The sequence below is a fragment of the Ambystoma mexicanum genome, chromosome 1q, assembly GCF_040938575.1.
Source record: "Ambystoma mexicanum isolate Mex_15411 chromosome 1q, UKY_AmexF1_1, whole genome shotgun sequence".
NCBI lineage: Eukaryota > Metazoa > Chordata > Amphibia > Caudata > Ambystomatidae > Ambystoma > Ambystoma mexicanum.
This window is the reverse complement of record NC_090922.1, coordinates 435392249-435415568: the sequence shown is the minus strand read 5'-3', so window position 1 is coordinate 435415568 and position 23320 is coordinate 435392249. Positions and strand designations below refer to the sequence as shown.

Genomic DNA, 23320 nt, shown 5'->3' with positions numbered 1-23320 from the left:
GTTTGCCCTGGATGCCAGATGCAGAATGTGTTCAAGGAGGACGAGCACTCGAAATGTCTCTACTGCCTTCATGAGGACAAAAACGCACGTGGAAAAGGACTGCGTTTTGCAGGAACATGTCGAACGGACCATCAAGGACCAACACCTTCGTCTCTCCAACTGGCTAGAAGGAAAGAGCCCGAGGGGTGAGGAGAAGAAGAAGAAGAAGTTCGAGCGATCTTCTAAGTCCCGTGAGGGCGCCCCGGCGATGGGGGACCAACAGAAGGCGAAACACCGCGAGTCCGCGGGCACCGGGAGCACCGAACGGTCTGGCTCCTCGGCTGCCAGGCAGGACGCATCCTCTCCAGCACCATCAACCACGAGCCAACGCTCTGGCTCAGGGAAGAGGAAGGCCGAGAACCCGGCAAAGCTTCTGGAGAGGCCCCGGTCGAGCTCGAAGGATCAGGCCGAGGGGGAGCAAGGCGGTGACCCTCCCCCCAAGGGGAAGGCCACAGCCCACAGAAGGTGGTAAATGCCTTGATTCGCCCGGCCAAGGCCTCTATCGAGGAAGTCGCGGCGGCCCTGGCACAGCCTGTGAAGGCTACACCAGTGGAGGCGATCTCGGGGCCCAGAGTCTCCCTGCCTCCGCGGAGGGAAACCTCTTTCAGACCCATCGAGAAGACCCCCGTGAAGACCCCGGCGGAAAAAGGGGGGGCGTTGGCCATTGTGGACACGGACACAGCCTCTGAGGAGGAACTGGTTGAAGTCTTGGAGGGCCTCGACGAGGGCGTCGAAGAGGCCTGGTCCCACGGGAGGGATCCCGAGAAAGAGTACGACGAGAGCGACGGCGGCACCGGCGAGGGTCCTAGTCACCCGTTGCGCCCGTCGCTTCCGGAGCCGCAGGACAACTCGGCGGCCATTTTTTTGGCAATACAATCCTTATGTTCGGAGATAAGGACGAGATTGCCCCTACCACCGACAGAGGAGCCGGAACCAAGCCCGACGGAGGAGCCAGAGCCAGGCCCGTCGGGAAGTCCCCCAAACAAGAGAAAACTGACCAACCCAGCCCTGCCTTTTCAGCCCTCGCGGCCTACTCAACCTTTGTCCACGTCCCCCGTCCCTGGGGATGACACAGGAACAGACACGGCCACGACGGGTACCCACGACGATGACGATGGCGGTGACGACGGGACTGGGGTCCCATCGCCTCCAGCCCAGGCCTCCCCGCCCAACGAGATCGGATCTTTCCATGCAATGATTGCCAGGGCATCCAAGCTTTTTCAGCTCTGCCCCGAAGAGAAGAAGGAAGGTTTCCTTTACCAACAGCACCAGGCCAAGAGGAAGACAGTCCTCGCCGTGCCTCTGCTGGATAACATCTGGGACGAGGGTCTCACCCTTCTCAAGAACCCGTCTACGACGCCTGCCAAGAGGGATCGGTACAAGAAGTAGTACCGGGTCCCCGACGTGGCCCCTTTGTGCCTTAGGGCAGAACCGACCCCTGACTCGGTCGTCTCAGCGGCGGCCAAGAAGAAAGCGGGGGGGGCATCGGCCTTGACGTCAACTTCCTGGCCCGTTACGACAGGGAGTTATGGTACAGGATCGCACCCCCTGTTGGACTACCTACCGGACGACAAGAGGGCAGAGGCCCTGGAGATCTTGCAAGAAGGCGAGGTGGCGTCGGACCATGCCAGAACGGTGGCAACGGATATTGCCGACACCCGTTTCCGCCAGCTAAGCAACAGCGTTTGCCTTAGACGACGAGGGTGGCTCAAGGCGACGGATTTCCGCCACGACGTACAAGCCAAGGTTTTGTACATGCAGTTTGACGGGAACAACCTGTTTGGGAAAACGGTGGATAAGTCCCTCCGAGCCATCAAGGCAGACATGGAGACAGCCAAGGCCCTAGGCGTTCTCCGGCAATGAAGGACGTCCTTTTGGAGCTCCGGAGGCAAGCAGGGTGCCTCCAAGGGATTCGGTGGTGGCTCCTCTACGTACCGCCAAGCGGCCCGCTCCTCGTCGCAGGAAGCCTATAAAGGGCGAGGCAAGTCGGGTGGACCCCGCTATCGTCGCCAGGGAGGCCGAGGCGGCAAGGCATCCTCCAAGCAAGATTGAACCGACCGTGGCGTCGGGCCCCCACCGAAGCACCCCGGTGGGAGGCTGGCTGGCGAAGTTCGTCTGTGTGTGGGAGTCAATCTCCACCGACCGTTGGGTGCTGGACGCCCTGGCCAAGGGGCACGCCCTCGAATTTCTAAAAGTGTTCCCGCATACCACCCGTGGTCAGGAAGGAAAAATCACCTCCCTCAACTGCTGTTGGAGGTAAGGGCGATGCTCAAGAAAGGTGCCATTGAGCTTGTCCCGAAGAAGCTCCAGGACTCAGGAGTATACTCAAGGTATTTCCTCGTGAAAAAGAAGACGGGAGGATGGCGACCCATCCTGGACCTGCGATGACTGAACAAGTACATCAAGGCACAGAAGTTTCAGATGGTCACCCTCCAGCATGTGCTGGGACAGCTGGAGGAGGGCGATTTCCTGTTGTTGTTGGATTTGGAGGATGCATACTTTCGGTGTCCTTTTAAAATGGGGATGTGAAAGTTCCTCAGGTTCGTGGTCCAAAGGCGGCACTACCAGTTCAAGGCGCTCCCGTTCGGGCTGAAGTCGGCACCAAGGGTTTTCACCAAGTGCCTCGCTCCAGTGGTGGCGCGGCTGCGCCTACAGGGGATCCACGTCTACCCCTACCTGGACGATTGGCTCATCCACGCAAGGACAAGGGAGCTCGCCGTGGAACATACAGTGAAGACCGTCCAGCTACTCACGGACCTGGGGTTCTCCATCAACATCCCCAAGTCCCACCTGGCCCCCTCGCAAGTCGCACTGTTTCTGGGAGCCAAGCTCGACACAGTGGTGCGTCTGGCCTCACCGTCGGAGGAGAGGACAAAGGCCATCCTAGGCAAGGTGCAGCATCTGCTGGCCACGGACGTGGCCAAGGTGAGGTTCATCAAGTCCCTCCTCGGGATGATGTCCTCTTGCATATATCTTGTGCGCCTGTGCAGGCTTCGGATGCGCCCTCTACAGGAGTTCCTCGACGCCCGCTGGATACAAGCCACGGGCAGCTTCAAAGACAGGATCCCTCTCAACAAGACCTTCCGTCGAGCGATCCGGTGGTGGGGCACCCGTGCTCATCTGGCGGCAGGAACAGACTTTCAGACCCCCGCCCACCAGGTGACGGTGATGACGGATGCCTCCCTGGAGGGGTGGGGAGCGCACACCCGAAATCTTCACGCGAGAGGCCTTTGGCTCCCGGAGGAGAAGCCGCTCCACATCAACATACTGGAGCTCCGGGCAGTGTTATGGCCCCTCAGGTCCTTTCTCCCATCCCTCAAGGGCAAGGTAGTGAGGATCTTCACCGACAACACCACCACGATGTTTTACATCCGGAAGCAGGGCGGAACCAGATCCCCAGCCCTATCAAAGGAAGCCCAGGACCTGTGGCATTGGGCCGTTGCTCAAGGGATGTTTCTGGTGCTGTTACATCTGGCAGGGATAAAAAAAACACCATTGCGACTCACTCAGCAGAGAGCTGCACTCGTGCCACAAGTGGGAACTACGCCAGGATCAAGTGGACCGACTCTTTCAGCGATGGGGCAAACCCCAGATCGACCTGTTGGCGACTGCGATGAACTTCAAGTGCCAGAGGTTCGCCAGCAGGTTTCCCCAACCGAGGAGCATGGGTGATGCTTTCTCGTTCCCCTGGGACGGCCTGTTCCTATATGCGTTCCCTCTGTTGCTTCGACTCATCAACCAGCTCAAGAGGTCCCGGTGAAGAATGATCCTCGTCACACCGGCGTGGCCGAGACAGATCTGGTTCCCGGAACTTATGGACTTGTCAGCGTCCCCACCAGTCAAGCTGTCGACGGACGCAGATCTTCTCTCCAGAGAAGGAGGCGCCATTCTTCATCACGGCCCAGAGTCGCTGAACTTGCCGGCCTGGCTCCTGCAGCACTAGAGTTTGGAGGGTACGTTATCCCAGCCGACTGCAGAGAGGTTCTTGCGAAGGCCAGGGCGTCCTCAACTCTCAAGTGCTACAGACATAAGTGGAAGAGGTTCTCTATCTGGTGCCGGGCACAGAAGATTACCCCTCTGCGGATTATGGCCCCTCAAGTATTGCCATACCTACTGTCGCTAGCCAAAGCTGGACTATCTCATGCTTCAATCAAGATACACCTGGCAGCGATTTCCCGATACACCAGGACTACAGGGCAGTCATCCCTGTGGTCTCATCGCCTGGTTAAGGAATTTATGAAGGGACTGTTTCGATCATTCCCGCCGGTGAAGGCGCCAGCCCCGGCGTGGGAGCTCAACGTGGTGCTGACCAGGCTCATGGGTCCTCCATTCGAGCCATTGCATTCGGCCCTGTTGAAGTTTGTCGTGGAAAACAGCGTTCCTGGTGGCCATCACCTCCGCACGACGTTTGGGAGAGATTCAGGCGCTATCCTGCAAGCCTCCATAGCTGACCTTTCACAATACGAGGGTAGTGCTGAGGGCGCACCCCTCCTTCGTGCCCAAGGTGCCGTCGGACTTCCATCTCAACGAGCCCTTCGTCGCCAGCCGAGAAGACTTTGCACACGCTGGATGTAGCTAGAGCGATGAAGTTCTACGTGGACCGAACAAAGAGTTTTCAGAGGATATCACAGCTGTTTGTGAACTTTGGACCTGTGAACCAAGGGAAGGCTCTCTCGAAGGCTTCCATTTCCAGATGGCTCTCCGGCTGCATCATGCACTCTCATCGGTTGGCAAACCGACCGTTGCCCGGCCGTCCGAGAGCCCATTTGACCAGAGCGGTCGCTGCTACCACGGCGTTCTTGTCTGGTGTGCCCCTGCTGGACATCTGCAGGGCTCCTACGTGGAGGTCGACGCACACCTTCACGAGTTTCTACTGCATCGACCGGGATTCCAGGGAGGAGTCCAGGGTCGGCCAAGCAGTGCTGCGCAACCTGTTCACTTAAGGTGAGCCTGGCGAGGAGGTAAGAAATGCTTAATGTTGAGTTTTGATGTAATGCTTAATGTTGAGCCTTTTCCACCTCCTGTGGTTGTGCATGTGTGTACTGCTATGCATTTTTACAATTCGTGAGCATGTGAATCCATGCCAGACCCCATGCTGGAGAAGGAAAAAGTTACTTACCTGTAACTGTTGTTCTCCAGCATGGGCCTGGCATGGATTCACATGCGAACCCTCCCTCCTACCCCTCTGCGGCTCTTCACTTGGTCATACTGCCACTTTACGTGCTACCAAATCTGAGGATGGCTGCCAGAGGTGGGGCTTAGGGAGAGGGCAGTCATTGGCTGGGGGCAGTATGACCCAGAGACCAGTGATTGGTTACTACTGAGAAAGACAGATCAGAAACAAAATTGATACTGATTTTTTATTTACCGAGGATTCCCGGCCTGACAACGGGGAATATTCATGAGTATGTGAATCCATGCCAGACCCATGCTGGAGAACAACAGTTACAGGTAAGTAACTTGTTCCTTCTTTTCTCTCACTACGCTCCGCCCTCTCTTCAGCCTCTCCTCTACTTGCTCTTCTGTTTACTTTGTCGCCGAACTGCCATTCTCTACTCTGATCCTGCACCTTTGCACTTTGTCTCTGAACTGCCACGGTGCCCTTCTGTTGGCTTCTGTTTAGTGCGGTCTGCTAGGCTGGGGTAGGACCATTTAATTGTGTGAACAGGCTCTGGTGTATGAGGCATGCCTGTGGCTTGGTTAAGTCCTGCACAAACCACCAATAAGGATTGAGTTGTGTTGTGTAGTTGACTGCCCCATGGCTCCACTTCCCAAGACTACACAGTGTAAAATGGCCATCTTGGTAGCAAACTTTCAGTGGACCTTGCTCCCAAGGCCACAATGCTGTCCCTTTCGAATCTCTACACTGTATATTACAGACTTCATCCTGATAATCACGAGAGCCTGCGAAAATATGAATCTCATATTCCTCCAGTATTGACAACCAGGACTCGGCTCACGGATGCCTGTGCCATCGATTCCACAAGCAGTTAACTTCTGCTTCATGTCATGTGTTCTGAATGTTGCACTTATGCCTATCATGCAATGATATGCCTCCCGTAGTAAAGGAACTTAATTTATTCTTAAAGCTTATTATGGGATGGGGATGTGAGGGATCCTCCATAAATGTCACCTGAGCTTGCATCACAGAGCAGGTGTTGGTTCCTGACTATTGGCCCCCAGGCTCACCTCACTCATTTGACTTCATCACAGTGCTGCCATATAGTTCTATGAAACCCCTTGTTACTTGTCTAAAAATAGCTAAAAACAGACCTTTCAAAGCTTCTCGTTGTCTGGGATACAGGAGTGTGGCCATCCAAGTCTACAATATGACGTGGCAAGCAGTCAAACCAGGATTTAGTTCCAATAGCAATTTAACAGCCAGACAATAATGAAAGTTTAGGAAATTGTCCATTGTTTAAATTGTTGACTCAACCAACCCTTGTTTAGAAAATCTAAATTTAGAAACTTGAAGCGGGTTTGACAGGTGGCCTGGAAGGAATTTGGTGATGTGATCGTTGACGGTTTGCTCAAAACCTACTGTAAGCAGCTATCCATTTACAAACTTGAGGCCACTGACCGTATGATACATTTGTCTATTTCTATTTAACAAACATCTGCAAAGGGATCTCTTGGGCAAATGCTTGAAGTCTCTGTAAAAGTTTATTAGAGTATGAATTTGTGAGATTGAGACTGCATATCCTTGTTTTCGCTCACCATTTCTCCACAGCAATTCTACTTTCACATATTGAGATCCGTATTTTGTTTGTTTCTCTTAGATACTCATGGAAGGGACAGCCTTTATTTATAACCAGCCCTCCGTCCAGCCTTCCTGATCTGGTACCAAAGTGTGGTGCCTGTGGCAGTGGCAGAGTCTTTGAGTTCCAACTAATGCCAGCACTGGTCAGCATGCTTGCAAGCGTAGATAAAGGTACAGAAGCAAACATTTTCTTTGAAGAGGACATTACATTTCTCCAGCATTAGATCTTTCATAGATTAACATGCTCTGAAATGTCCCTTTCATCAGGCTGTGAGTTCTCAGTGATTATTTAACAGCAATTGAAACTAAAGAAAAGTGTCACATTGATATTAAGTGTTTTATGCAGTAGTTGTTTATTTCATTGTACCATTTTGTGGGCATATAGATATTCTCCAGCATGGCGTCTGGAATGGATTCACATGCTCATGAATATTCCCCGTCGTCAGGCTGGGAATCCTCGGTAAAGAAAAAATCAGTTTGTTTTGTTTCTGAACTGTCTTTCTACTAATAACCAATCAGTAGTCTCTGGGTCATACTGCCCCCAGCCAATGACTGCCCTCTACCTAAGCCCCTCCTCTGGCAACCATCTTCACATTTTTACCGCACGTTCAAGTTTTGGGAGTCCTCGTGCTTTAGCTTTCGAGCTTTTACTGCGTTTTGCGTTTTTTTTTAAGTGTTAACTCTTATATTTTCTTATATATCAACGGGGACCCGTTTTCAGAATTTTCTACGCCCCTCAAGGGCAGCTTTCGTCGAGTTTTCCACTTCTCGGAGGATTCCAGAAGATCTTTTGAGGCCTACCCCATGTGGTCATGGCCCAGGACAAAGGAAGCATGACGCCTTTTGAACCCAAGCTGTTAAGGAGCTGCCCTGGATGCGGTCTACAGAAATTCTTTAAGAAGGATGAGCACTCTCGGTGCCTCTACTGCCTTCGCGACGACAAATTGCACGTGGAGAAGGACTGTGCGTTTTGTAAGAACATATCCGAGCGGACAATGCAGGATCGTCGTATTCGACTCACCAACTGGCTGGAGGGGAAGAGCCCAGCAGCAGGTGAGAAGAAGAGGAAGTCCGTAGCGGTCTTCTAAGACCGCTCTGGCGACGGGGTGCCCAACAAAAGGCAAAGCACAGCGAGTCTGCAGGCACCGGGAACGCCGATCGGTCGGGCTCCTCGGCTGCCAGGCAGGGCTCATTATCACTGACGCCATCAACCACGAGCCAACGCTCTGGCTCAGTGAAGAGGAAGTCAGAGAACCTGGGTAAATTCGGGAGAAGCCCCGGTCGATCCTGACGGAGGCAGCCGAGGAGGAGCGAGGCGGCGACCCTCCCCCACCAAGGTGAAGGCCTAAGGCACGCCCAAGGTCGTGAAGGCCTTGATTCACCCGACTAAGATTTCGATTGAAGAGTTGTGGTGGCCCTGGCGAAACCTACAGAGGCTTCCCCAGTGGAGACGGCTTCAGGGGCTAGAGTTTCCCTGCTACCCTGAAGGGAGTCATCTTTTCTGCCTATCGAGAAGACCCCCGTGAAACCCCAGCAGGAGAAACGGGGGGGCACGGTAGCCATAATGGACACGGATACCACCTCTGAGGATGAGTTGGCTAGCTTCCAAAGGATCCTGGACAAGAAGTTCGAGGAATCCAGGGCCCACGGGAAGGATCCCGACGAGGCCGACTAGGAGAGCAACAAGGGGGCCATTGAGGAAGATGGGGCCGCGGTGGACCCCACGCCCCAGCCGTCGGTCCTGTTGCAGCCGGTACCCGTACCACAGGACAATTCAGGAGCTATCTTGATGGCTATACAGACCTTGTGCACGGAGATAAGTACAAGGATGCCCTTACCCCCCCCACTGACGACCCAGCGGGGCCTGGTCCGTCAGGGAGCCCGCCAAACAAGCAGAGACGAGAACATCATCCTCCCCCCTTTCAGCCTTCACCGCCATCCCCTCCTCCGAGGGATGAGACGGGAAGGGAAACGGCGACGACGGGGACGGACGACGACGACGGGGACGGACGACAAAATGGACCTCCCATCACCACCCAGTCGGGCCTCCCCTTCTGTCGAAATTGGCTCCTTCCACGCCATGATCGCCAGGGCATCTGAGCTCTTCCAGCTCTGCCCTGAGGAACAGAAGGAGGATTTCCTCTACCAACGGCGGGAGGCCAAGAGGAAGACTGTCCTCTCAGTCCCGTTACTGGATGACATCTGGGACGAGGGGCTGGCGCTCCTGAAGAACCCGTCGACGGCTCCTGCTAGGAGAGACCAGTACGAGAAGAAGTACCAGGACTCTGCCCTTATGTTCCTCAGAGTACAGCCGTCCCCAGATTCAGAGGTCTCTGCGGCGGCCAAGAAGAAATCGGCAGGGACGACGGCTTCAACTTCAACATCCCTGCCGGACGGCGAGGGGAAGAAGCTGGACGCCATGGGACAACGGGTCATCTCGCGGGCAGCAACGACTATTAAAGCGGCCAACGCCCTCGCGATTGTGGCACGCTACGACAGGGAGCTGTGGTTCAAGATCGTTCCCTGCTGGACTTCCTCCCGGACGACAAGAGGGCTGAGGCCCTGGAAATCCTACAGGAAGGCGAGGTGGCTTCGGACCACGCTAAAACTATAGTCTTTCAAGGTGACCATGCTGTAGAGCATCATTCCTCTGTTAGAGTGTGTAGATTTCCTGGCACCCATATAATGCAGGGGCATATTTCTTCTCTGTGACCGGTGCAGTGAGCTACAACATGGTTGTAGACCCTTCTGAGTGGAAGAAATTCCATAGAACATGGTATTTGACCCATGTTCGTTCATGGTAGAGGATACATACCTAACACAACCATTCATTAAAACCACCAGGAAACAGTTCAAGTTCATTGCCAGCAATCAACATTTTCAATTGAAGATGCCACCCTTCAGCCTGAAATCATCCCTACACACATTCACTAAGTACCCCATGGCTATTGCACTACATGCCGTCAGGCCAGTTCACCATGGCCATCCCTATGTGGATTATTGATGAGGGATTCTTCTTCCAGGACACCTGCAACCAACAAATCCACTATTGGAATCATTGGGGTTTTTTATCAGCTCGGGCAAATTGCAACTAATGCTATTAGAAAGGATGCACTTTATGGGAGGATGCTTAAATGCCAGCACTGCTCTGGTGGAGCCATTTCAAGAGAGGGTAACTAAGTCTTGGCACTGGCACGTACCCTGCCCACCCCAGCACACATGGGGAGGATGTGGAAATACATGACCAATTCAGAAGACACTCCTCTTGCGTTGCACTAATTTTGCAGATTGAGAATGTGATTCATTTAGGAGCTTCTCAACAGATGCTGAAAAAATATGGAAATGGGAAGTCCAGATCAACATCAGGAAGGCTTTGTTCAGGTTGAAGAATGAAGTCATACTTGAGCCAGAGACACAGTTTTGAGATACACAATTCTAAGTATTGGTGGACACAGATGCCTCAATGGAAAGCTTGTACGGGTTCTCATGGACCACACTACTTAAATGTTCTAAATCTGGAAGCATAGTGCGAACTGATTACAGTTCTTTCTAAGGAGGACCGATGCCTGTCGAAGTGGGCTGTACACCACTGCATATTTCTCCTCTTGCTGCATTTCCTGTGCACACAGAACCTTCACTAGCTGCCATCAGTGGCAGTTAAACCAGACTCAACTGGAAGGCATCTGTCAGTGGTGGTGAATTCCACACACAGAACTCTTTGCCACTGAGTTTGTTGTGGGAGGCGTTTTTGATTGCCTGGTCAAGGATATTTGCCTTCAGCTTTCCGCCAGTAACCAGGAAGGACATAATAAACATTTAATTGGCCGACTTCCTGGCTGTCCTGATTTCACTGTCTTGGGCCGTTAAGTGTGGTTCTTGGACCGTCTACCTCTTCTACAGTAAAAAGAGCCAATAGGTTTGGAACCCAGACTAGATCTCCTAAATGTATCACCACTATTCTGCATCTCTGAACCTGAATGCATGGCTCCAGGATTTGCAGAGATCAGACAGATCTGCCCCAGGATTTTCCCGATATTCTCCACACAGATAGAACTTCTTCCATAAACTGTACTCCCATGTACAAATGAGAACGTTTTTACATGTAGTGCACGGAAAAAGACGTGTATTAGTTCTCGATCCCCCTGCACCAGATCCCTCCTTATTAATTGCACCTGTAGATGGGTGTCCTCAGCCACACCTCAGTTTGGTTAGTGGACATATCCAGATACACTAGATCTCCACGTCATACATCTCTTTTTTGCAAAGGAGTGTTAAGGAATTGTGAACACATGTACCCACCGACCAGTAAGGAAAATTCCTCCTTTATGGGAATGAAATATTGTCCTGTCAGCCCTTTGATCCCACGTAAAGGGCAGAAACAAAATGTATCTCTTGGATAATTTTTAGAAGCCATCTCCTCACAAAGTAGAGATCCAGGTAGTCGTGGTCATTGAGCCATAGATCAAATTTTTCAAAAATAAGGTGTCCTTGATAATCCATGCCAGGTTTTTCCAAATGTGCCACTGGATTTCAGTCTGAGTGAGGCAACTTTACTGCCTAGGTTTTTCGATGAGCCATCATTGTCACCTGACATGGAGATTCACAAGCTAAATGTTGAGTACTCCCTGAAACATCACAACAACAGAACCAAAGACTTCAGGAAGTTAAAAGAGCTGATTTCGGCCTTTGGAGCGGGAAATCGTGGTATGCACTTTGCCAAGCAAGGAATAGCGAGGTAGGTGCCAGCAACCATTGCCTTATGTGAGATAGACAATCTGCCTCTGTGATGGGCAACAAGAGCAATATTTTCTACGGCTGCCCCAATGGCAGTTATTCTGCCCCAAGACAGTTGCACTGTGGCTGCATGGCCAGTACTGCATACCTTTGCCATGCACCAACAACTGTGTGGACGTTCAAGTATGTAACAGACAATGTTACTTATAAGCTGAGCCTTATCAGCCCCCATTTCCATCATATTTATCTTCTGTAAATGTATGTACAGTACTGCTTTTTAATCTGTTGAAAGCATGTTGACGTATGAAAGATCCAGTGCTTGAGAAGGAAATAGTTAATTAGCTGTAACTTTAGTGCTGCAGTATTGGTGTCTTTAATAGATTTATGTGGAGTGTGGAGGTACAGTGTGAAGTCTGCTGGAGGTGGAGCTGCACAGTCTGTTCACTGTGTTCACCAACATGGAGAAGCTAAAACACTTTGGCCGCAGAGCGGACCGCGGAGTGTGGAGGCAGAGTGTGGAATCTGCTGAGTCCACAGGAACTGTGGCCGCCGACCACAAAGGTAAAGAAACTTTCGATTTGACTATGTGCACTATTCGCAACAGTGAACCTCTCCCGTTACGTCACTGAGAACCTAGCATATGACATTAATCAACCCAACGAGACGTCTATTGATTGACAGAGTAAGCCCGCCATAATCGTTGACCAGCCTCACCCTGTGTGTGCCTTGCTTGGGGGGGTCTGCGGGACTCCGTCCTTTGACCCCCCTCGCCGACGACTGCCCACCCCCCGTTCAAACTTACGCGTACCTTTCCTGGAGGGTTCCAGCCCTTTGGACTCCTGTGGTGCCTCAGCGCCTGAGAGGAGGGGGAGCTCCGTCGGTCTTTTTGAGGATAGCTTGCTGCTGCTCGAGGCAACGAAGCGGCCGGTGGGGAGAGAGATCACAGACCTGTGCAACCTTGAGCACGCGCAAACTCTACTCCCAAACTCAACCGAAACCAGGCCCAATCTTGAAGAAAGCCAACCCGTTCTGGCACACAATAGACAAACCTCACACGAGACGGAGAACAAAAAAAAGTCTGAGATGCGGACTATGGCACAAACTGTTACTGTCAGCAGCAGTCCACCGGGACCTGCGTGACGGATGTACCAAGCCACACCCCTCTTAAAGGGCCAGCCACCGATACCAGTTTATGTGATAGTGCGAAGGAAGAAAAACAAACATTCATGCCACTAGAAACTTATGAGCTGACCCTAGAAAGAGTCAGTTGTGCACAAAATAATCGGGATGTTAACCCCTCCAGTATTTCAAAAATGTCTTCTGATTCAACAGTCGGTACAGGAAAAATTGCATCAGAAGCCAGCACCTTGTGTCATCTATCCATGAGCACAGCACAGGCTATTAAGACTGAATATTTCCAATCTGAAGCTTCGGAAACACGTGCAAAGGTAACAAAAAGACTTATCAACTGAATTAACACATGGAAGCGATCATAGAGGCCCCTCCATGGCATTTTTCTCACAAAAGGAAAGAGTCATGAAGGCCAAGGAGCTATGGAAACATCATTACGAAAGAACGACAAAATCAGATCTTCATGTGAAGGCACCGCACTGCTCAGCCATAGATGCTTGGAACGCCTCTCGCTCGATTTGATGGAAATTGAAGCTTTGATGGAACTCCAAGAAACAAATAGGAAAAACAAACGACAGGCTTACCTATCTGGCACCAAAATGGAGACAAGTGTGACTATGGGTAATACAACAACCAACAAAATGCAAACACTGAACGCCAATGTGAATAGCAGGAAAAAAGCATCCACCAACGAAGCATACACTTGCTCTTGTCCATCAAACCCAATAGACCAGCAAGAGTCCATAGCGACCTCCATGGTTGACCTTCAAAATATGCTGATGGCAGTAACGACGCAAACTATGATCCTGTACATAAAGCTACAGGAAGCGAACGCCGAAACTGCCAGAGAACATACAGCGCTACTAGGCTCCATCTTTGCCAAACAAAAGAGCCTCGAACAGCTCATATCTAAGATCCAAGAATGTCTCAGTATAGAAGTGGGAAACGGCTATATCTGGCAACAACGACTAACCGATATTGCAAGACAAGATTGAACGGATAAAGCATTGTTAACAGAATCCTTAATTGCCATCACAAAGACTTCCCTAATGAACAACCAAACACAAGATAAAGCCCAAAAAATTACCGAATACCTACAAGATGAAGACTTTTCAAACAACGAAACAACCAACCAAACGTCCTCAGATTAACAACGATAAGTCACAAATAGATGGCATGAATCCTGACCTCGAAGAACTTTTGATTGATTTGACACCAGACACTGCGGGAAAAAAAGAAGCCCATTCACATGCCGGGTCAGATTAAAGAAAATCCTGCCCCCAAAGGAAACTTAAAAAAGAGAAACCAGAACTATAGCATTTTTGAGCAACAACCTCAGAGTCTATCACATAAAGCAAAAACAAAAGTCTCGAAAAAGCAAACCAATAAACAGATAGGCTCAAGAGCATTCCTTAGAAATTTGCGGCATAACACAAATGAAAACCAAAAAAACAAAGCACCTAGAACCCATAGCACAATGTACAGGAAAAACCAAACCAAATGATGTTGATGATCGAAGCTGTCAAAATGACGAACACGCTCCACGTCGAGAGAAGCCCCAAACTAATATTCCAGCACAGCCCACGGTCTCTGCAGCCACAGATCAAGGAAACATAGAATCATTGATGAATCTATCTACCTACTCGATACACGACTCCGATAATGCTGTGAATGAAAGCACCCCTAGAGCCGAGCAACCAGAGCCACAAACAGACACGTCTTCGATGATCATACTCGACTGCTATGAGGAAACCTTTACAGGATCACATGTATCCATTGAACTGTCATGCAAAGAGATTTCAGATGATGAACTCGGCTCCAGAAATAAAACCTTAAACTCAACGATGCTGGAGACATCAGACCAAGAAAATATAGAGGCCCACGCCCGCTCTAACTTGGAACAAACAGAATCGAACGAGGAGCAAGAAATAAATGCCAAAAGTCCGACTCTCGAGTGCCCCCAATTTGTAGATCCATCTCAAAAGGCGAAGCAATACCGATTGAAATTAGAAGGAAGAACTAACCAGGACATGGAAATCATCATGAATAGAACCAACATACTGCGCCTCTTTAAGGCTATACCCAAATTAAGAACCTTGACTACCAAAGTTCTAAAACTGAATGAGTTCATAGATGACAAAAGACTCGATAAAATCTGGATCCATTGTTATTCTTTGGAAATGCTATGAATAATCGAATCTTGTGGCAAATGGATAAAGTTGCTAGGATTCTAATTGACCTCAGACGATCTCGATGACACAAGGTACGTAGATACATCAAATAGGAACTGGCAAGGAACCAGCAGAATGTACTCCGATATCAGCAGCTGTGAAAGCCTTAAAATCAATGTGAACCCAAAAGAACAAAAAAACTGTGACAAAAAAGATAAAAACCAGGAAAAGCAAATTTACTATCGATACCGGACCTACAGAACACCCTCTAGATGTAATTTGGTGGACAATCTCCTTTCTGGCGAGCCAACAGTCCAACGATAAATCGATATGAATCGCACAATAAAATGTCACTGTAACGACGAGTTGGAAGCAATAAACAATCAGTCACACTTTGTTCTTGGAACACCCGGGGTCACCAGCATTTATTCCATACAGAACAGGTAGACTTGCACAAAGCCAACATCATATGTCTCTAAGAGACATGGCTCACTGAACCACCTATTTGCGAAGGTTATTTTACAAATACGAATCCAGCAATTGCAAAAACAGCAGGTAGACCCTCAGCTGGATTACTTACCTTGATAGGATTTCCCGTTTTAAGTTATTGAATAGCTAAACATAGGCTGTTGGGCTCAAAACACGATACTCAAAAACCGAACAACAAGGCTCCAAGGAAACAAACTACCCACCCCCTGTTCTTTGGAAAGGTACTTCAGCATCAGAAACATTTATTGGAACCTGAGAAAATTAGACAAGGAGACAGTGATGGATTCTATCGTGACCGTAATTGACAACACCTTGCTGAAGTACGAACACGTAGAATTCATCATTTGTGGTGATTTCAACCTCCACCTCTTCGACGAAGAAGGGAAAATAATAGAAGAACACTTGTTAGAGCATCGCGCTCGCAGATGGTCAACAGAGACAAGCAATAGGAAATTTGATCGTCTGGATGCCATAAACAAAACAAGATACTCTCTCTCCCAAATGGTCACGTGAAAATAGTAAGTCAATAATAGACTACATTTATACCACGAAAGGAATCACTCAAACCATGACTGAAGCTGTGAATATATTCAGCGACCACTACCTTCTGAAGCGTTTGTGGGAATTAGATGGCATTGAAGCACACAGAATAAAGATCCCCTTGATGACCTTGTCCTCCAGAATGAATCAACTTAAGATACCTCAAATTAAGTTAAAAACCATCACAGAATCATTTAAGAACTCGGAGCTGGAGGACAATAGTAAAGTCAACTACGGATGGTTACTCAACCAATTCAAATTGGTGCCGAAAGACCATTTGCACCAAACGCATAAATAAGTTTACAACAAGACAATTGCTGAAAAAAAGAGAGAAAAGAAAACAGCTATAAAAAGAGCCAAATATGAATCTCCCCAAACAAGGACAAAGATGCATGCGGCCAAGCAAAAATTCAAAAACTGGCTTAAAAATGCAAAAATGCTGAATTTATGAGGGATACCCTCAAAAATAATAATACCCGACGTTTGTGGGATCTACTCAAACCCAATACGAACACAAAGGATGTAATGATAGTAGATGTCCCCGAATGTGCCTGGGTAACTTACTTCACTGAGCTATACAAAGAAAAACCAACAACCGGGAGTAAAGTAATACCACCCATTGGAAAGAAATGGAATGTGAGCTATGACATTGAGGAACTCACAAATTCAATCAGGAAACTTAAATCGTCGAGGGCACCTCACCCCGATGGATTGTCAAATGCCACTCTCAAAAAGAACCCCGAAATCTGGGCAAGTTTCTGCAGAGAAATCATCGAGTTAATCAACCGCACTAAGAGTCCCAGATTCATGGCAACTTGCAACACTAATCCCAATATACAAACGGGGATCAACCAAGGATCCGATGAATTATCGCCCGTTGGCACTTTTGGATCGCTTAGGCAAAATATTTGCCAATCACCTACTGTTAAAACTAAATTCCTGGTTGAAACAGACAAACCACCAGGCGGTGCGCCAAACTGGATTTGTCAGAAATGTAGGCACGAGTGTTAACTTGACAATCTTGAATTTGCTGAAACATGAAGCTGACAGGACAAAAACACAAATTCATGTTGCGTATGTAGATCTAAGTCTGGCATTCGACAAAAACCGTGATCTACTTTGGGCGAAATTGGAACAATGGGGCTGCCCCAGTGACAACTAGAGTCTCGCCGGAGGGCCCGTCCCCCTTCGCCGATCCGCTCCCTGCACTCACAGGAAGAGCGCACAACGGCAAGACAGCAGCCCCAGCGGAGCAGGTGTGCGGCCCTGGAGCGAGTTACGGGCCCCCGCTGCCTGCCCCTCATGTCAGAGTGTATTGCCTGTAGACTAGGGCCGGCAGACAAAGAGCACACGCAGTCCCGGACCCGGCATCTGGGAACTTGAAGCAGAGGTACCGGGGCCCAACACCCCCGGAGTCTGCTGGAATGGTTGGGCTGCGGCGGACGCATCCTGCTGCAGATCAAGGGAGGCCGCATCCCCTGCCCCCCTGAGCGGCCAACAAAAGCCACACAACCGACGGAAGGCCCTCGTGGTGCAGTCGGGCCCACGGCACAGCAGCTCCTAAGGAAGGAGCGCGGCCCCCCCCCCTGGTTTTCGTGGACCGCATCTACAAGGCGGACAGATAGAGGAATAGACCAGTTGCGCCGGCCACAACCCCAGGGCATATGCCCGCCTGACATCACCCAGGAGGGGAAAGGAGGCAACAAGTGGGGGCAGCGTAACGGCACCGGCGGTCCCCCCACCCTGAGTGAGTGATCCCAGGGGCTTTCCCACACAAGCCCCGTTAAATATTCCTCCCTCCCCTGGGGACATAAAAGAAAATACCGCCAACCTCGGGGAGAGATCCAGATGTGAGGCCCCCGCCCGGTGCTGGTGGGGCGTGGGCCCGCCTGGAAGCAGCCTCCCCGCAGAGGGGCGCCCGCCCCCCACAGGCTCCCCCGGGGCACCCCAGTCTGGATACCATTGGGTAGGGCCTGGAGGATATCCCCCGACGCCCCTGGTCCGCGGCGGACCATGCAGTGGGCACACCGGACGACCGGATGAACTGGCAAGAGACCCTGCAGGCATATAGCTATAAGGAGACAGGGAGCAATATCAGCAACCCTACCCACACTGGGGACATGGCCCAGCCAGAGGCCTCGATGCAGTCCACGACAGTGATGGAAAGGGGCTTCACCTCTATCCTACAATAAATCAGGGAAATGCGATCAGACATCGTTCAGAAATTTGAAAAAATGGACCAAAGGGTGGACAAGGTTGAGGACAGGCTTCTACAGGTGGAAACCAACCAGTCGACATCAGTGGCCCAGGAGGTTCAAATTGGTATGAGGCTAGCGGCCCTGGAGAAGAGGGACGAGGAAAGGGCCAGGCAGATGGATGACTATGAAAACAGGGAAAGGAGGAGCAACCTCAGATTTTTCGGGGTCCCCGAAACAGAGGGAGAAACAGAGAGATTTAATCTGAGTGGTGAGAGACATTATTGCCCTCATGTTTGCAGAAGAGATGACTACAGAACTCACGTTCGACCGGGTGCACAGGGCGGGGAGAAAGGCGGGGAACCCTCATTCGGTCCTGGCCCGGTTCCACTACTACACGGAAAAGGCAAAGGTGCTGGAAGAAGCGAGGAAAGCGGGGGATATCACCTACAACAACGCTCGGATTCCAATTTTCCAAGACCTCTCTCTCTACACTTTGGACAAACACAGAATGTGCCGCCCCCTAACGCAGCTAGTATAGGAGAAGGGTGTACGCTACAGGTGGGGGTACCCCGTCTCTCTGGCCTTCGAATATATGGGTCAATGGACAATGCTGGTCACGGAAGAGAATATAAGAGGAGCCATCCAGGACTATGTGACAGAGCCGACCCCCCCGGAGGGGCCCAGTCAGCCCGGCGGCAGTCAGTGTGGGCGTTTCTGGCCAGTCGGGTGCCAGGAGAAGGAAAACCAGTTTGAGGAAATTTAAAAAATTGAGCACCCCGCCGCCTGCAATGGAAGCAGAGCGTAATGACTCGGAGGGCTGATGATTGGGGTGACCCGACTAACGGCGGATCGGGAACGGAAGTTCTTGAGGTTTCACCGCAAGCAGAGTCCCCTTGAACAGCAAGTATAATAGGGGCTACCGAAGGGACGAAGCAGTGGGGGGGGGCTCAAAGAAACGAGCATTGCACTGAATGCCTGGCCGTGGAGGGCAGGCTGGTGGTCTGGCCAAATGCCAGCAATAGCGGAACTGACTGGCTGGACGCCGGGAAGGGGGTAGAGGGGTCACGAGTTAGTTGGGGTTATTAGGGATAGGGATCGGGGGGCAGTTGGGGGAAAGTTTAAGGCCCAACCTGGGGGGAGGAAAGGGGAACGAAAGAGATCAAGAGGTGAGACAAAGGGAGTGGGAAGGGAGCAACGATGTGATGAAGTTGACAGAGAGGGAAACCTAGATTATGGCTGATGGTCTGCCGGCCCTGGGAGTGGGTACCCTTAATGTACTGGGCCTGAACACCCCCACCAAGAGGTCTCTGGTTTGTAGAGAATTCAGGAGGGAGAAACTGGACCTACTTTTCTTGCAAGAGACACATTGGGCACAGGGGAAGGAACCCAAAATGAGGGAGGGAGGAATTGGAGAGGTATTCTGCGCATCCCACAAGACAAAGAAAAGGGGGTGGCCATCGTATTAGCAAGGGACGAATGCTTTGAAAAAGAGGCCACACTGAAGGACCCAGAGGGCCACTATTTGTTGGTAAGGGGCTCCCTACAGGGCGCCCCCCCTAACTCTTGCGGTAGTATACAGCCCGAACGAAGGCCAAGCTCAATTCTGGGAAGAAGTGAGGGACAGGCTTAAACTGTTTGCGCAGGGCATGGTGGTGGTGGTGGGGGGGGGGGGATTTCAACATGGTCCTGGACCCAACCACAGATGGGAAGCAGGTGGGTCCCCAAAGCATTAGGTCCACTGACTAAACCAGGGCACGAAACTTCCAGAGGGTTAACACGGAGCTGGGCCTGGTGGATACAATCCCGACCCCAAGGACAGATGACCCCTCATTTACATACTATTCTGCCATCCACACTTCATATTCTGGAATAGATTACATCTTGGTGGACGAGCCTCTCCGCCCATATGTAACTGGCCATAGGGTCGACCCTGTCCCCTGGTCGGACCATGACCTGGTCCGCGTCACCATAGCGGAGGGATGGCGTACGGACCGCAGGGGACGCTGGAAATGTAACGATGCCCTGTTAAAGGACGAGGTCCATGCTCAGGAAGTGTTAGATGCTATAACGGAATTCTTCGAGCTAAATGACAACGGGGAGGTTGGCACACACACATTGTGGGACGCCTTCAAGGCAACCCCACGAGGCGTTCTCATTAAAATGGTAGCCCAGAAAAAAAGGGAGAGGGAGGCCCAGGAGAAGACCTTGAGAGAAAAAAATAGCCCGACTCCAACCGAGGGTTCCCCGGATCAGGCCCTAGAGCGCGACCGGGTGGCCACCCTAGAGGACTACAGGCTCCAGCTAAAAGACCTCCTCCTACACAAAACAGAGAGGAGTCTCCAGCTGGTTAAGCAAAAATATTACGATAAAGGGGACAAAGCGGACAGGATCCTAGCCTGGAAGCTGAGGGAGGTCCAGAGAAGTAGAATGGTGAAGGCGGTGAGAAATGCCCAGGGGTCAATAGGCTATGATACTCCCCACATAGGAGAGGCCTTCTGCCAATATTATGAAAAATTATATTTGTCAGAATATGACGGGCGCAACGCCCAGATAGAAAACTTCCTGAGCTCCATCCATGTCCCGGCCCTGATGAAGGAGATGGCGGAGGGGTTGGAGGGCCCGGTAACCATGGAGGAGGTAGATAGGGTGATTAGTGGGATGAAGGTGGGAACTTCCCCCGGGGGAAGATGGCTTCACATTGTACTTCTACAAAAGGTTCCGCTCCACCCCAGCCCCGCACCTGGTGAGGGTTTTCAATTCCGTGCTGGAGGGGGGCATTCTCCCCGAATCTATGATGGGGGACATAGTAGCAGTGCTGCCCAAGGAGGGTAAGGACCCCGCAGAATGTTCTTCCTACCGCCCTATATCGTTGTTTAACATAGATGTAAAGATTCTGGCCAAGATGGTGGGGAGGCGGATGGAAGGGATAATGCCAAAGCTGGTCCATGGGGATCAGGTGGGATTCATAAGGGGAAGGCAGGGGTCAGACAACATTCGCAAAACAATAGATCTGTTCCATTACGCTCAAGAATCTGAGCTCGAAGCATGTATCCTCTCCTTAGAATCAGAGAATGCCTTCGACAGGGTCGAATGGAGATGCATGGAACTCCTCCTCCAAAAAATGGGCTTCGGGGCACACATTAGGAACTGGGTATCCGTACTCTACAGAGCCCCCCCACAAGAGGGTCCAAATGAACGGGAAGTTGTCGGAGTCATTCCCCCTTTCCCGAGGGACAAGGCAGGGCTGCCCACTCTCCCCCTTGATATACGTCCTTACGATGGAACCACTAGCCATAGCGGTCAGAGCACACCTGGATATCAGGGGGATTAGGAGAGGTGAGGTAGAATTTAATCTTTCCCTGTTTGCGGATGACATCCTAGCCTACCTGGTGGAACCCGGCTCCTCGCTCCTCCCCTTCTTGTCCTTGGTGGCCACGTTTGGGTGCTTCTCAGGGCTGAAAATCAAGACAACGAAATCAGTATTGCTCCCAATGAGAGCTCGAGACCCGGAGCTAGACCCCCTAGATAGGTTCAATGGGATCGCAGTAGGGAAAGACTCTATCCGATACCTGGGCGTCCTTCTTACCAGGGACCTGTCGAAACTCGCCACCACCAACTATGACCCCATAATGGCAGGGATCACATCGGACCGGAGGAGAATGGGGCAAGATGATTCTGTCCTGGTATGGCCGTATGACGGTGGTAAAGATGAATGTACTGCCACAGTTTCTGTACCTCTTTACGGCACTCCCAACCAGCGTACCCGATCAAACCTTTAGGGAGCTACAGAATGCAGTACTAGACTTCATATGGCAAGGGAAAACCCTGAGGACCAGGAGGGCCGTCCTGACTCTACCGAGGGAGGAGGGAGGGTTTGGGTTACCGGATTTTCATCTTTATTTTCGCGCCACCCAGCTGCGCGTCCTCCTGGAACATATGAAAGAAGGGATGGGGACATACTGGTCCTATTTAGAAGACATGGATGCCTGCCCTCTAAAGGTTTGTGACCTCCTGTGGGCCCTGCGCAAGACAATCCCGAGAAAACTGAAAACCCACCCGACCTTGGGAGTTCTTTGGGAAATCTGGAAAGAGGGCCCTCAGACTGCTTACCTTACTTCATGGCCGTCCACGATGACCTCGCTCTGGGGCCACTCTCTCAAACTGGGTAATAGGGGGTTCCGGAACTCCCAGGCCTGGTCAGACATAGGAATAGAATGGGCGGGGCAGATGTTCAGAGAGGGTGAATTTCTAGCGTACGAGGAACTGAGGGACTCTCTCGGACAGGGGTCTCTTTCGATCTTCAAATACCTCCACCTCAAGGGCATCCTCTGTGATCAGTCATGGGGTCAAAACTTGAGGAGACAGTTGACTCCCTTCGAGAAGCTCCTGGACAGGGCAACCTCAAGGAAGGGAGCTGTATCCAGAATGTACAAAATCTTGAACACCAACAACCTTCCGGGAAGGAGGAGTTTCCGCTCATTCTGGAACGACCTGGCAGGAGAGGAAATTTCAGAGGACGCTTGGTCAAGGATATTTAAAATAGCATTCCATGGGAACTTATTCACCTCGGACATGGAGCATAATTTTAAGATTCTGCAGGGGTGGCATAGAGACCCAGTGAAACTGTCAAAGATGTTTCCAGGGGTGTCACCAAGATGTCCATGGGGATGCGGCCAGGCGCGCACCAGGAGCCACATGTGGTGGCACTGCCCAAAGGTCCATGACTTTCGGGGGAAGGTGAGGGACTGGATTGCGGAGGTATCAGAACAACTTCTCCCACTAAATCCTCTGACGATGCTGCTGGGGCTCCCCCGGGAGGAAACGGAAATACACAGGTACCCAAGGATGTGGGAAACAATGTTGAGGGCGGGTAGGGTGGCCCTGGCGCAGAAGTGGAAGAGTCCGGAGACCCCCTCCAAGGAAGACTGGCTGAAAAAAGTGAAGAACATGTTCCTGATGGACAAACTGACTGCAATGGTGAATAACAATTCTGGTTCATTCCTAGCAAACTGGTATGGGGTGCAGCAGTCCTGGGGATGGGACGTTCACTGGTACCAAGGCGAGGCCCTGGCAGGAGAGGGGGGGACGGGGCCAGGGATGTGCTGTAAACAAACCGGGAGCCCACGGCCCGGGGGACGGCAGCCTCAACTCAGCCGGCAATATGGTCATCAATCACATCATCTCCTAAGTGCAGGATACGAAGAGAACATTCAGAGTCTCCCAAGATCAAAGTTCTTGTTTGGGCGCGGGGATCGGGG

The 23320-nt window shown here is 51.2% G+C and overlaps 1 protein-coding gene across 2 annotated transcripts in view; it reads left to right on the top strand.

Moving 5' to 3' along the window:
• PDCD2L (programmed cell death 2 like) overlaps window positions 1-23320 on the top strand; it is a 349431-nt gene that overhangs the window by 314576 nt on the left and 11535 nt on the right. For both annotated transcript variants that reach the window (XM_069639933.1, XM_069639942.1), the window contains one exon: window positions 6819-6970. In XM_069639933.1, coding sequence (XP_069496034.1) covers window positions 6819-6970 — 152 coding nt within the window. The remainder of the gene's footprint in view (window positions 1-6818; window positions 6971-23320) is intronic.